Source organism: Peromyscus leucopus, chromosome 7 (assembly GCF_004664715.2).
Source record: "Peromyscus leucopus breed LL Stock chromosome 7, UCI_PerLeu_2.1, whole genome shotgun sequence".
Classification (NCBI taxonomy): domain Eukaryota; kingdom Metazoa; phylum Chordata; class Mammalia; order Rodentia; family Cricetidae; genus Peromyscus; species Peromyscus leucopus.
This window is the reverse complement of record NC_051069.1, coordinates 19,801,621-19,816,699: the sequence shown is the minus strand read 5'-3', so window position 1 is coordinate 19,816,699 and position 15,079 is coordinate 19,801,621. Positions and strand designations below refer to the sequence as shown.

At 37.1% G+C, this 15,079-nt stretch overlaps 1 protein-coding gene across 1 annotated transcript in view; it reads right to left on the bottom strand.

Moving 5' to 3' along the window:
* The window catches only part of Ddx10 (DEAD-box helicase 10), a 184,145-nt gene that overhangs the window by 70,443 nt on the left and 98,623 nt on the right, over positions 1-15,079 (bottom strand). Inside the window, exons 14-15 of the mRNA XM_028864955.2 lie at positions 10,028-10,147; positions 7,265-7,435 (exon numbers count right to left, since the gene is read on the bottom strand). Of these exons, the coding sequence (XP_028720788.1) occupies positions 7,265-7,435; positions 10,028-10,147 (291 nt within the window). The remainder of the gene's footprint in view (positions 1-7,264; positions 7,436-10,027; positions 10,148-15,079) is intronic.

The window sequence follows — 15,079 nt, the reverse complement described above, 5'->3', positions numbered from 1 at the left end:
AGAGTGACCGGGGGAGGGGGGGGCGCAGGCTGTGTGTGTGCAGGCATTGCCAAAGACATCTACACATCTAATTGAACACAGAGAGGTCAAGCTGGTACTGCATGGTACCCCTATGTTCTAGTCTTTTTGGCATGAAAAGGTACTCTGCAGGCTACAAAAAGAAAAAACTGGACACCAACGCAGCCACAAACCCCTCTACCTATAATATTTCCTGCTTGAAAGATGTGCTGGGGCAATGGTGTCACAGAATTCGTGGGAGTGGTCAACTAATGTTTGTTTTAACTTGAAGCCCACTGCCATGAGAGGGAGCCCATGCCCTACATGCTTGGAGAGCCAGGAACTGGAGACTGGATAGCTCAGAGACTTGGCTATCAGTGCCTTGTCCAGTCGTCATCAGAGAGACTTCCTCTGGCCACAGCTGGAGCAGGTACAGAGACCCACAACCAGATACTATGCAGATAAGAGTCTAAACCAGAGGTCTCCATCAGGTCCCTCCCCTCAGAGATCAAGGAACCCAGAGGAAGAGAAAGAGGAAAGATGGTAGGAGTCAGAGGGGATGGAGGACACCAAGAGAATATGGCCCACTGAATCATCTAAGCGGGGCTCACATGGGCTCACAGAGACTGAAGAGACAACCAAGAAGCCTGCATGGTTCTACACCAGGTCCTGTGTATATGTTATGGCTGTTAGAATGGTGTTTTTTGTGAGACTCCTAACAGGGGGAGCAGGCGTATCTCTGACTCGTTTGCCTGCTTTTGAGACTCTTTTTCTCCAATTGAGTTGCCTTGTCCAGTCTCAATATGAGGGCTTTTGCCTTGTCTTATATATTGTTTGTCCTGCTTAGCTGTCATCTCTTGGCCTGCTCTTTTCTGAAGAGGAAGCAGAGGAGAGGAGAGGTTGAGGGGAGCTAGGAAAAGTGGAAGTAGGGGAAACTGGTTAGATGTATTATTATATGAGAGAAGAGTCTATTTTCAATTAAAAAAAAAAACAAAGAAAGTAAGATCAAGAGAGGTTATGACAATTTTACAAAAATAACTCCTGTTCTCTAAGAACAAAAACCCTGTAAGTCTCCATGCACCCCTCTCAGGACCCCAGGACCAAGCCTCTTCAATGTATTCATATTCCATGGAGCTTTGTCTAAACAACATGAATAGGACAGTGTTCTAGACAGAAGTCTGGAATAGGATCAAGGATGCACGCAAGCACTCACTTCATACTTAATGGCTTAAATCTGTACTGAACTGCCATGTGCCAACACTTACGGTGGGTTCTGGCTATAGAGCAATGAACAAAACACAAACAGCTGAGTATCCTGTAAGCATCATGGTCTGAGACCCAATCCTGCCAGTCTCAGTTCCAATAGTACCGATCTCTGCTCTCCACTCTTCAACTCCAGTCCAGCCTCCAACTATTCTCCATGCTAACCACCTATCACTCAAATATCGCATGGCATTTACAATATTTTAATCTATAAAACAACAAATAAAAATAGAAGATAAAAAAATATCTCAAAGACGTATCACACAACTGATGAACCAAAAAAGGATTTTTCTCATGTAAATAAGCCTTACTTATAATGTCTGTTAGAGTTTAACACCAAATGCTTAGTAGTCCCTTGCTCTCGTGATATAATTTCTAACCTTAGTAAGATTTCTTGTAACTATGTTAGCAGGCTTGTAGTCTACAATATTGCCTAGACTTTTAAATGGCAATAACCACTGAAAACTGAACTTTAGTATTAGTACCTACATTGTTATTCAATGATCATTTAGGAAAAAGTTCTGGTCTGGGGCCCTAAACTAAATGACTAACTACAATGCTTATTTTGTCTTTGAATTTATTTGAATCTAATTACACCTCTCTTTAGAAATACAGCTTCTAGAATTTGTCACCATTGCTTCTTCAAAACCCAACACCCACTTCTATCATTTATTAAATTTTTATTTACTGCTTCAGAACTGCCCTCCTGTCTAAGACAATGTTTCATGGTTTAAGCTAAACAGCTCAAGGTCAAGAAGTAGTGGGGACCTTAGTAAAGGCTCCATTTGTTAAGATGTAGGAACTTGTACACATCACTTGACTCTTCTAAGTCTTAATTTTATACTCTAGAATGAGTCTGGCCTTATTTCAGAAGTTAATTGTGAGCATACAATGGCAAAGTATATATAAAGCATTTAACACAGAGCCCAGTTAACTAACTGCCACGTGCTACTGTTGATAGTCTTGGTACTATTTCTAAGATGGCTTATTACAATCTCTCTATTTTTTTTGACCTATTACATATGTTTTAAAATGAAGTCACTGAGAGTCAATATCAAATTAGTTCTGTATCAATAACAATTCTACAATGTCCCCTTAATTTTTCCCTATTTTTCTAATGTTCATAACTAAGTGGAAACAGAGTCAGGCTTGCACCACTGTCACAAGCAGTCCAGACTCATTTCTTGACATGATGGCCCTATTTGAATCACAATCTAAAATGAATAAAGCTTTCACAGAGAACTCCACGAGAATGAGAGGCCTTCTCTAAGGTCATTTCTCTATATCACCAGCAGTGACAGCAGAGATCAGGCAAAACATAAATAATTTTGCAGAGCTAAAAAGGCATCACAGCACAGAGCAAATGTCCAGCCCATTACAGTAAGAACAGCTTTGACTGATATCACAAAACCTTTTGTCTCTGTGTAGCTAGAGTTTTCCTGCCTTTCCCACAGTCAGGACAAATCTTTGTCACCTGCCAGTCCCATAGCCGCTCAGACCCAACCAAGTAAACACAGAGACTTATATTGCATACAAACTGTATGGCCGTGGCAGGCTTCTTGCTAACTGTTCTTACAGCTTAAATTAATCCATTTCCACAAATCTATACCTTGCCACGTGGCTGGTGGCTTACCGGCATCTTCACATGCTGCTGGTCATGGCAGCAGCTGGCAGTGTCTCTCTGCCTCAGCCTTCTGCCTCCCATAATTCTCCTCTTTCCTTGTCCCACCTACTTCCTGCCTGGCCACCTACTTCCTGCCTGGCCACTGGCCAATCAGTGTTTTATTTATTGACCAATCAGGACAATTTGACATACAGACCATCCCACAGCAGTCTCTGTGCCAGAGTATAACTTTTGCTTTATTTTTATTTCTAATGAACATTTCAAGATTTTTATAGAGAAAAGTAATAAGCCTATTGATCACAGCTACCAGTAAGTCTCAGAAATAAATGGTACTTAAAATTTCACTGCAAACTCATAAAAAATAAAATAAAATAAAATAAAATAAAAGTGCTAAATAACCTACAACAGTTAGAGAAGGCACCAAAAGGCCAGGTTTAGTTATATGTTTCTGCACAGAAGCAGCTCTGCTCTATTCTCAATGGCACTATCATATTATATTCCTTTTACATATAATAAAAAATTAAAATCTTAATACTCATACAAAGTGACATCAATGGACAAATGGATTTTTTAAATGTGTATAAAGAATGGAATACTAATCAGACTTCAAAAAGCAGGCCATTCTGACAGTTGTGACAACATGATAAATCTATAGACACCAAAATAAGTGAATAAGGCATGCATAGAAAAGTAGTATCACTGGTGTGGAATCCAAGAAAACTAAACTGACAGAAATATAAAACAGAATGATGATTATCTTTGGAATGAGGGAGGTCTCTTGGTTAAAGGAAACAAAATTTCATCCCGACATAATAAGTTCTAGGGATCTTTTGCAAAGAGTGGTGGCTATAGTTATAAAAAAAAAAAAAAAAAAAAAAAAAGTCCTAGATATTCAAAGTAGCTAGTAGCAAGGATTCTGAATGTGCATACCACAAAGAAATAAAAAGTGACTGATATGTTAACCAAATTTCATCATTCTACAATGTATACATAGTATACACACAACAAAACATCATGCTGTACCTCTAAATATGTAAAACTACTCTTATCAAAATACAACTGGGGACTGGACAGATAGTTCAGTTGTTAAGGGCAACTGATGATCTTCCGAAGGACCGCAATTCAGTTCCCAGCACCAGCATGGTGGCTCACAAACATCTGTAACTCCAGTTCCAAAAGATCCAATGCAGGCTTCCGGCCTTCATCAGCACTGCGCACACATGGTTCACAGACATGCATACAGACAAAATAGCCTTTTTAATTTTTACATACAAATTAAAATATAATAAAACCTAGTCACAAAAACTCAAATGAAAAGATCTTTATATCTCAGTTTTCTAAAACTTTTTTTAAAAGGAATACCTCTGTCCCAGATGGAATTTTATAGCTTCCAGTGGTGGGTAGACAAAAGCATGAGTCAAAGACAGGTGTATTAGAACATTCTGAGAATGAGAACTGGACCATCATAAGGACCTGAGACCTACGTAACAATGGTTGAGGACATTCAAAACTGTGCATTTTCTTACATTTATTTATTTACTTATCTATTTATTTTATGTGTATGAGTTTTTTATCTGCATGTATGAATATCACCATGTACATGCCTTGTAACCAAAGAGGCCAGCAGAGGCCAGCAGGTATTTTGGAAAAGTTAACAGATGGTTGTGAGCCACCATGTGGATTCTGGGTTCTGGAAATCAAACTCATTTCTCTGCAAAAGCATTAAGTATTCTAAACTGGTGATGGCTCTCCAGCCCCCAAAAGCAGCCACTAATTCGTAACAGGAAGTATTACCACCAAAATGAATCATTAAGACTAAACTCACTTAAGGAATTATCTTTTAAAATGAAATTATCATCCTGAGACATTTTAAACATGCATTTAAAAATTCTGTAACTTATGAAACTCACAAGTGACATCTATTTATAAATAAGCCAAATGCAGAAGCATGTGATCAGTTTCCTGGCATTTCTTCCTCCCACATAAATTTTATTCAGTCACATCCCGTATTCACAGTGGTTTTTCTTTTCAACTTTTACTCAACTTTTAGTGTTTAACATTCTCATATTTAATATAGATGAATAAAAATATTAAAAATACATATCTGAATTCCTGCTATTTGCCTAACAGTGATGCATTAAAAGTTACAGTAACCTGGCATGGTGATACAAAGCAGTAACAACAGCACTCAAGAGGCTGAAGCAGGATGAGGAATTGAAGGCAACACTGTCTACACTGCACATTCTAGTCAGCCTGCGGAACTGGTGAAACCTTGTCTCAACCAGACAAACAAAGGTGATTAAGGTAGGCAGACCAGGATAGAGGAAGAGGTGAGAACAGGTATGAGCCAGGATATTCGGTCATTTTCATCATCCTGATTTCAAGACCATGTAGATATATCACTCATTGAAAAGGGAAAAAATGAAAAAGACATTTTGTTCAATGCAAACATGTTCATAGCTAACCATGTTTTAACCAGTTTTCCTGAGGACTGAGGATCATGTATTTTCAGTATTCTACCTTTACATTCTATAATGTAAATATAAGCATAAAAGCCTACTTTAAATTCACTATATCATTAATATCATTTGGTGATGATATTCTATAGACAGTTGCCATATGTGGAAGGAAAGAGAAGGCAAGAAGAAATCTTATTTTATGTAAATCTTCACACTTGTTTTATAACTGATTGTAATTTTTAAGTAATAAAGTGTAAAACATTCTTTATACTCAATCTAACCCCTAGATAAATACTTGGAGCAGACTGAAAACTAAACTATGGCAAGCAAGCTGTTGATAGTCTTAGTACTTCTAAAGATCTTAACAAATAATTCCAAATTGCAATTTACACACTGTACTAAAGGAAGTAATACAAGAAATATTTGTTTCTCTCAATAACATAAATATCTAACCTCAAGCATTACAGTTCAACTTGTGTTCCACAAGTCTAAAATGCTTTGGCAACACTCATTTCCATATTTGAAACTATCTTCAATATGTACTTTTTTCTTTGGTTATGTCAAATGATATTGTAAAGTTGTAGTAAGTCTTTTAAAAAAAGTCTTTAAAAAACTCTCATAAAAGCAGTGTGATCTGGACCATTAAATAGTTACAAGGTAAAAAAGGAGTAAAAAATCTACAAGAATCCTTTTCAAGGTGATAACAATAATATTCCCATCTAAAGGCATATAAAAGTTTTTTAAATAAAATTTAATAATATGGCAAGGATTCTCAAATATTATATTGTGCCATCCTGAAGTCACTCACTGCTTTAGAGGCATGCTTCAGAAAGATATTTTAAAACGTACATATGCGTTATCTCATTAAGTGACTCATTAATCTAGTGGTTAATCCCATTTGGGGGGAATTACATAGTATGGCAGGACAATAATACATATGTCCCCCACAAAGATAACAGAGAACTGTGGTTTAAGGTCATCAGGGCCTTATACACATAAAAATGTTCTCTTTTACAAGATACCATCAAGCAACAAATATGGAAAGAAATTTAGCTAGTGAAATGAATCTGGAAACAACACCAACGTCCTTCAGTGAGTGTGTAATACATCAATCCTAAGCCCATCCAAACAGCAGACCACTGCTCAGTATTAGAAAGATAATAAAGAGGGTTGGAGATGGCTCAATAGTTAGGAGCACTTGCTACTCCTCAGAGGAACCAGATTTGGTTCTCTGCACCCTACTGGCAGCTCACAACAGTAACTTAGCTTCAGGATATCTGATGCCCTCTTCAGGCCTCTTCAGGAACTAATCACGCATGTGGTGTACATACATACATTCAAACAAATACCTTTTAAATATCTTTTAAAGAAAGTGTCTTTATATACACCAACCTGGCGAATTTCTAGGAAATAATGCTGAATGAAAAACAACAATCCAAAAGGCTATATATTGTAGTTTCATTTATTAAAATATTCTAGTGATAACAAAATTCTAGAAATGGAGAACATGGGATCTTTCTGTATTATCTGTATTCTATCTGTATTGCTACAATTACATGTGAAATACCAATCTCAAGTAAGAATTTCAAGAGGGCTAAAACATAACCATACGCTATAACCTAAAGTAACCACCCTCAACTATGTGACTCATGAATGCTAAGGGCATTATTGATTGGCACACAAACTGTACCTTTAAAGCACAGTAATACTATCTGAGTCACATAACCAAAAGCAGATTCCAGTGGCAACTCAGTGCTATACAGTCTCCAGAAAAAGAACAAAAGGAATTAGTGCCTAATCGGCCACAAAGAAAGTGTCAGTGAAAACAACGACCACAGAAATGTTATCAATGCACTTCCAATGAATTAGAAGTTAGACAAATTTGTAAGAACACAGCTGTAATTCCAAGCAGAAAGCTTACCCGATGCTTTGCCTTAATTTTCTTCCTATATTCTTCCTTGTCGAATTTGTCCTCTTCCTGAAGCCGTTCCTTTGCTTTGTCTAAGTTGATGCCACCAGTGTTGTCGTCATCGTCGTCTTCCTCCACATCTTTTGTAGCAGATTTCTGAATCTGTGGCCACTGCTGGACCAGCTGAAGGCAGGAAAGGGAAGTAAAGGGTAAGGTGGAAGCGATGTCTACAGAAACCGCTGCCTTTTGAGGACTCATTTAAAATGGGGCATATGACCACTTTCTTAAACTTTATTTAAAAGTTATTTCTTAAACCTTCTCATAAACTTCCTAATAAAGTAAGATGCCACAGAAAGGACCTTCATATTTCACAGCCAAGGCAATACTGCCATTAGACTGTGAGCACATGAGTAAAGACTACTTTGTGAAAGGATTTGGTCAAGGTGATTACAGAATAGAAACACTTGCCAAAACTGTTGTTAATGTTCTGTCCTCCTGCAACTAAGCTCAAAATCATCTGCACAGAGCAAAAAACTGGGTGACACTGTATCTCCTTTGAGCTACACCCAGGTACCTTGTATATATATGCCTCTAACACAGCTCATCAAAATGTGCTATTTTACATTCCTGTTTCTTTTAGTAAATCTAATATCCTTATGGGTATCTATCTATATACTTTTCTCATTCATCCTCAGAACCCATAACAGTATGTGATAAGAAAAACTGGTCAATGAGTCACGTATCAACTAATCTTGCAGAGTGAAATAACTAACTAACTATAAGGAAGAAAATTGGTTTGGGTTTCACGGGCTGCTCCTGATTCCACACAGCAGTTTATGGATAGGAACAAAGTGGCAAGCAGATGGATCCAAAAGAAGACATGGCCGAATGTTCTGGCTTTGTCGCTAGTTTACTGTGTCATGCTGAGTAAATTTATTATTCTCTGGACACCTGGGCCCCTTCTAGAGCTAAAAAAAGAGGCAATTCAACAATTTCTGTTGTCTCACACTATAAAAGTATAAGATCTGAACAATTCAGATAAAGCAGTTCTCATTAACATAACAGCTTTAACTTAAAAACTGGTTGCCAGGGCATTTAAAATCTGTACCTCTGACTTTAAAGTATCCTAACTAATTTTCAGGTAAACAGAAATTTTCAGATAAACATCTCACAGGTATTCATACATCCTTGCTACCCATGCCATTCTTCAAGATGAGATTCCCACAATCTTATTCTTGTGGCAGCCAATGGTGGTGGCAAAGGAACTGCATGACAAACTATGCCAATAACCAGTGAGCCCCAAAAGCTGTGACAAGGATCCATGGTGATGCAGAGATAACATCAATTATTCAAACTTCTCATCCAACTTGATTCACAAAAGGAAATTAATATAGTATACCTTTCTGTGGGTTAAACAAATTGCAGCCTATCTTTTAGAGGTTCAGTATTATGTATGCCACAAACAGCTCCTCTTAGTAACAAGCACACATTGCAATATTATACAGTTAAGAGATTTATAATCATCTTGGAGCTAATTACTGTAATCTGTGCAGCTGAACTCTATAGCACACTAAGCTCATTAGGCTAAGAGCACTCATTTTACAAGGGCATTAGACACGACTGCATTCTCCTCTAGCTCACTTCTTGGGTGCTCAATTCTCAATAGTCATTTTATAACAAATATTTTTTTCACTTATATTGGCTTCATCTTCCACTTTTTGCAACTATCTTGTTATTTTTCAGCTCATTCCTATACCCCAAAATAACACCAAGTTCTTGAACTTCAAAATGAAAAAGAAAAATACCACTGTGGATAGAGAGTATTCCACAACATTTCCATGATGATGAAATATATGGTGTAACTCTTTAATCACTATGAAAAGCTCATACTTTACTAGAGTAACAGATTACTAATTCTAAACATTACTCTGAGGGTTTAATGCACGTGAGGTACTATGCTCTATACTAGGAACCCAAGAGCAAAGCAAAATATCTTTCTTTGTAGAAGTACAAAAGAAGGTTGTAATCATCAATTAAGACTGTGAGGTTATATAACAATAATAATTTCCATGAAGGAAAAAGCAATAAGATTATAATGGTACTGTGTGGTATATCAGGATGGTCGGGGAACTTGTAGGCTGGTGAGAATGGGGTCATGAGATGAAATTCTTAAGACCTTGTTATGCCAGGAACTAGTTTTCATCCTAAATTTATTTGATCATTTGAAAACAAAACATTAATTCTTAAAATAATGAGAAAAATATAGACATGTATTTAGAACCAGGCCCAGATAAAGGCAAAATGAGAAGGAAGCACCTACATCTGGAATTACTTAAAGACAGAGACTTCCCTCCATGAGCCAGTCCTTCAATGAACGTGCAAACACAGCATATGTAACTGAGGAAGTGCAAATCAGGCAGTTTACAGAGTCATGCTAAAGATGCTCTGCTAAGTAACTGTGTTAGTATTCTTGTGCTTGTTCCCAGCGAACACTCTGATGAATATTGATGAGAAAACCTTTTCTATAAAGAATGGAATTGAACATCATCTCACTGCTGGTATCACCAGGAAGGACTTTCAGTTTACTGCATAAGAAATCCTTGTCCACAGCCACACAGCTGATAAAAGGCCTACAGGAACAGAGTAAAGAAGCGCCCAGTGTGTTGTAGAGACATTCATTTTTTTTTTTAAATAATAAATGGCCAGTCAGCAGGAAAGCTAAGCTCCATAATCCCTGAGATGTAGTTCAGAAATAACATATTTATAGAATCTTACCTCCCCTTCATCAGTAAATGTTATTTTCTTATTCACTTTAAAATTTCTCTTCATTACTTTCTTTGCTTCTGCAACTTTGGTTAATTTTTTCTTGACACTGGATTTAGAAGGTTCCTTTTTCTGTTTAAGGAGAAAAAAAATAAGAATTAGAAAAGGCTTGCAATATAGCAATGAACTTTCCAAAAATGACTATACATTCTATTCTCATTGGTAATTACAAGCACCTAAAACACTGTCCAGAAACTAAGCTATGTGTCATTTTAACTAATAGCTCCCTTAAGGCTAAAGGGGCTTCAAAAATGAGTAAGACAGGCATTAGGCAAAACCTTTTATTTTGCTCTATTGCTAAAACTGTTTTATTTAAAATTCTGAAGCACCAGAAACAACAGGAAAAGGCAATAAACAGTCATAAGACAAAACTGTTTCCCAAGTAAAGCATAAAAATATTATTAAATTTCCAAGTGCAAACTTAAATTTCTAGACTAGGAATATATACATGTAGAGCAAAATGGTTAATAAAGTGTTTGCAATTAAACATCCTTCTATCAGCTCTAAGAATTTACTCTAGGCTGGAGAGATGGCTCAGCGGTTAAGAGCATTGGCTGCTCTTCCAGAGGATCCGAGTTCAATTCCCAGCACCCACATGACAGCTCACAACTGTCTGTAACTCTAGTTTCAGGAGATTGGACAACCCTCACACAGACACACATGCAGGCAAAACACCAATGCACATAAATTTAAAAAAAAAAAAAAAGAATTCATGCTATGAATGCCAGAAAATATCCTATGACACACTGAGTCCAAAGACAAGATGAATTAACAGACCACCAAAGCATGATACTAAAAATTCAAAGCTACTGCTTCCTTATACTAGTGAACGCTAAGTGAGCCACTGAGGAAAGGAACGAGAAAGATCGCGGTGTGGCCTCTAGGATGAGTAATAGGAAATAACTCATGTTTTTGAAATGTTGGATAGTCAGCCAGTGGTAGCAACTGGCGGTCCCTGACTAACACAGTGCAGCTTCTATCACATGAATGGACAGAAAGAGAAGTCTTTGGTATAGGACAGGGAGTTTGCTCAGCAGTTAAGAATGGATACTGCTCTTCTACAGGACCAGAGTTCAATTCCAACACCCACATTAGAAGGCTCATAACTGTCTCTAGCTTTAGCTCCAGGAGACTGAAGCCTCTGACCTCCAAGGGTACCAACACATAACTGTACCTACCCACACACAGACACACACATTCACACAGTTTAAAACAATAAAAATAATTTAAGTAAGTCTTTGGCATAGTAGTCAAGAAAATTTGTGGTAAATTCTGCAATTATGAACTGTGTGATGATTAACTATCCTCTATAAATCAAGGATACTAATATCCTACTACCATCTCACAGACTGTGAGAAAGCTAAGCAATAAATAAATGGAAAACACACTGAGTGATAAGTTCATGTCTATTGAATACAGGTTATTTCACAGTATACTAGACTGGGGGCTTCTTAGCTTTTAATTCTGTACTACAGTGAAGCACTCAGCAAAGAAAAAAAGGAATCAAACAAGAATCATCAGAAGTTTTGGAAAGATACACAACTATTACATTATGATAATAAATATGTACAAAATTCATTTCATAAGTAGATATTGTCAATATTGAATAAATTAAAATTAAGCATCCTAAATTAAAAACAACCAACTTATTAAACCATTTTATATTAATTTTTAGATAATTTTTCATGTTTTTATTATCTTAAATAGTTTCATGTCAACTTGACACATCTACAATCATTTGAGAAGAGGGTCTTTCAATTGAAAAAATACCTCCACAAGACTGACCTATAGACAAGTCTGTGTTGCACTTTGTTGATTCATAATTGATGTTTGAGTGCCAAGGTCACTGTGGGTGATGGAACCACTGGGCTAGTGATCCTAGGTACTATAAGAAAGCAGGATGAGCAAGCCACGAGCAACCCAGTAAGCAGTATTGCTCCATGGCCTTTCCATCAGTTCCTGCTTCTAGGTTCCTGCTTTGAGTTCCTGCCCTGACTTCCTAGGACTACAGGATACAAGATGAAATAAACCCTGTCCTCCTCATGTTGCTTTTGATCATGATGTTTATCACAGCAATAGAAACCCTAACTGAGCCAGTTATGAAAACCTGATAATGCATACAAATAAAATTATGTTTTAAGTACAAGTAAGTTGTGTTGACACTGATGTTTCTATTATATATGTACTGCTAACAATACTTTATATTTCTCATTCTTGATCTGTGCAATCTATACATTTAATTATATTACTTCTCTGGCAAAAAAGCCAATTTATGTTTAGTAAGCTACTAGCATACTGAATTCATATAAGGTTTATGAGATTTGCTTATCAGATAGATATTAAGATTAATATACTACAATCTACCTCACAAGATTTCTTTAAAAAGAGATTTTTCAAACTATTTTTTTCCTTGGCACAAACAACTATTCTTCAGCCCTTCCTGTGACTCTGTGGACATCTCCAACTGGTATCATGAAGGCTTTAATTGCTGTGCCTACTCCTCTAGATCTCCTCTCTACCACTGTCTTTAGGATATATATGTATCTTTCTCTGTAAATATTATCATCCTCATTTCCTTATCTTACTTCAGAGAGTGATCAGATGAAAGAAAAACTAAACTGAAAGATACTAGAGTGACGAGCAATTTGCTTATCTAAATAAAGTGCTAAATGTAAAACCTCTATAAACGCAGGGAATTATTAAGCCCCTCCTTCCTTCAACCCACTCAGAATTCCCACACAACTCTTCCTCACAAAGCTTTGTCAGAGATTTCCTCCAACTATCACTAGGATTTGCAACTTCATTATTAACTTCTATTAGATCTTTGTAGTTTTATGACGAGAGATTTCTGGATTGCCTGATTTTCTGCCATCAAACTTGTTGTAATGATGGAAAAATTTAGAAAGATCAGATGATATAATTATTTAGTAGAAACATATAACCATAAACTAGTAAACTAAAAATATTAGGAAGTAGTATGAGCAGACTTTCCAGGGTGATGGCATTTTCCACTACTCTGATAAAAGTTTGAGCCATACAGGATATATTGAGCAAACTTATCAAATGTTTATAATCCTAATTTGTCATTTCCTTGTATGATATGAGAATTTATTCATCAAAAGGTACTGTCAACAAATATTGAAATCCAGCTAACACCATGCAATCTGAAATATACAGGAAAATGACATTGGCAATGTGCTCACAAATGTGTTCAATAGATGGTAACATGATAAGGGAAATATTATAAATGGTTAATCAGAGAATTTGGTGGTGGGTATATCTGTATCCAATAATATAGTTGCAACTTCTTTGAATACTTAAAAATATTCCTAGTAAAATAAAAGAATCCAGTCCCTATGAACAGAAAAAGAACATTAGAGCATACATCTCTAACACCAAGCACTGGCAGACTGGAATAAAAGTCAACAAGAAAAACAGTACATTCCAGTGACAAGGGTCTGACTCATGAATCCACTGACCTTACGAGTGTAAAAAGTGGAGGTATTTTTTTTTTTTTGCCATTTAACGGTTTCATAGTTTCTAATAGGGACAATTCCTGTTCCAGCTCTTTCCCCCTCAAAAAAGGTTCCCTTTATAAGATAAAACATTTTAAGAAAGCCACTGAAAAAAGCAACAGAAGTGTCAATATGGCTGAGAAGAGGCTTATATTATCCTGTTTAGCTACTGACTTCCGCTAACATCTTCACTCACTCCAACGTGTACTATGGACTATACAACACAAGGCATCTGTGTCAGTCAGCTTTCTGGATATATCAAACAAGTAAGATAATCAACTTACACAGAGAAAGGTCTATTTGGGCTCACAGTTTTAGAAAAGGTTTCAGTCCAAGATCGCAGCCCCAATGCTTTGGACAAGACAAAACACCATAATGACAGCAAGACCACTCTTTCCATGGTCAAGAAGCTAAAAAGATGAAGAGGAAGGGGTCTGAGTGTCATTATCCCTTTCAATGTGATGATCTCAATGACCTAAAAAAAGAACCCCATTAAACCCCACCTCTTTACTTAAAGGTACCACCACCTACTGACAATAATACCCTAAGGACCAAGCCTTTACCACATTTACCTTTGGAGGGCATGTAAGATTCAAATTACAGCTCTATCAGAGCATATAGTTGAGATTCAGTAGTGCAAGCTTGGTGGTCTCTAGGGCCTCTAAGAGCCTAAAGGATAATGATATAATAATTACTGAACATTAACTATTGAATCACAAGCACAGTAAGTGCTCAAATAAATCTTATCTTACAAAACAGAGAGAGCTTTAAACGTATAGGAAAACACTAATACATGGGCGTTACTAGCACTTCAATGGTTACAAACACCTTTTAAGCCCACTGGTGGCATTTTTCAAAATGGTTTTAAGAAGAGAGTATGAAGGGAGGTGTGTGTGTGTGTGTGTGTGTGTGTGTGTGTGTGTGTGTGTGTGTATCTACATACCTGCACATGCACATACATACACACATAAGGATTAGGGTGAACTCACCAGCAAGTCCACATATGAAGGTCAGAGGTTGACTTATATTATCATCTATCACTCTGCACCTTATTTTGATGAGACAGGGTCTCTCACTGAACTTGGAGCTCACCCCTTCGGAGCATAGCCAGAGAGCCTCCCGGATCTGCCTATCTGCCCTTCCATCCTGCATTGAGATTTACAGGTAGTCACCCGCATACACACTACATACATGGCTTTTATGTGGATTGGGGGTGTGCAAAATCAGGGCCTTGTGGTTGCAGAGCAAGCACTTTGCCCACTGAGGTATCTCTCCAGTCCCGGTGTTATTCTTTTCAATACTAATTTTAGCAGGTATCCTACTTTGCTTTCTATTGACATGATAAAAACACTGACCAAAACCATGTTGGAGGACACTCAAGGCAGGAACCTGGAGCAGGAACTGAAGCAGAACCCACAGAGGAATTCTGCTTACTGACTGGCTTACTCAGATTGCTTTCTTACACAACCTGCCTAGGTATGGCATTGCC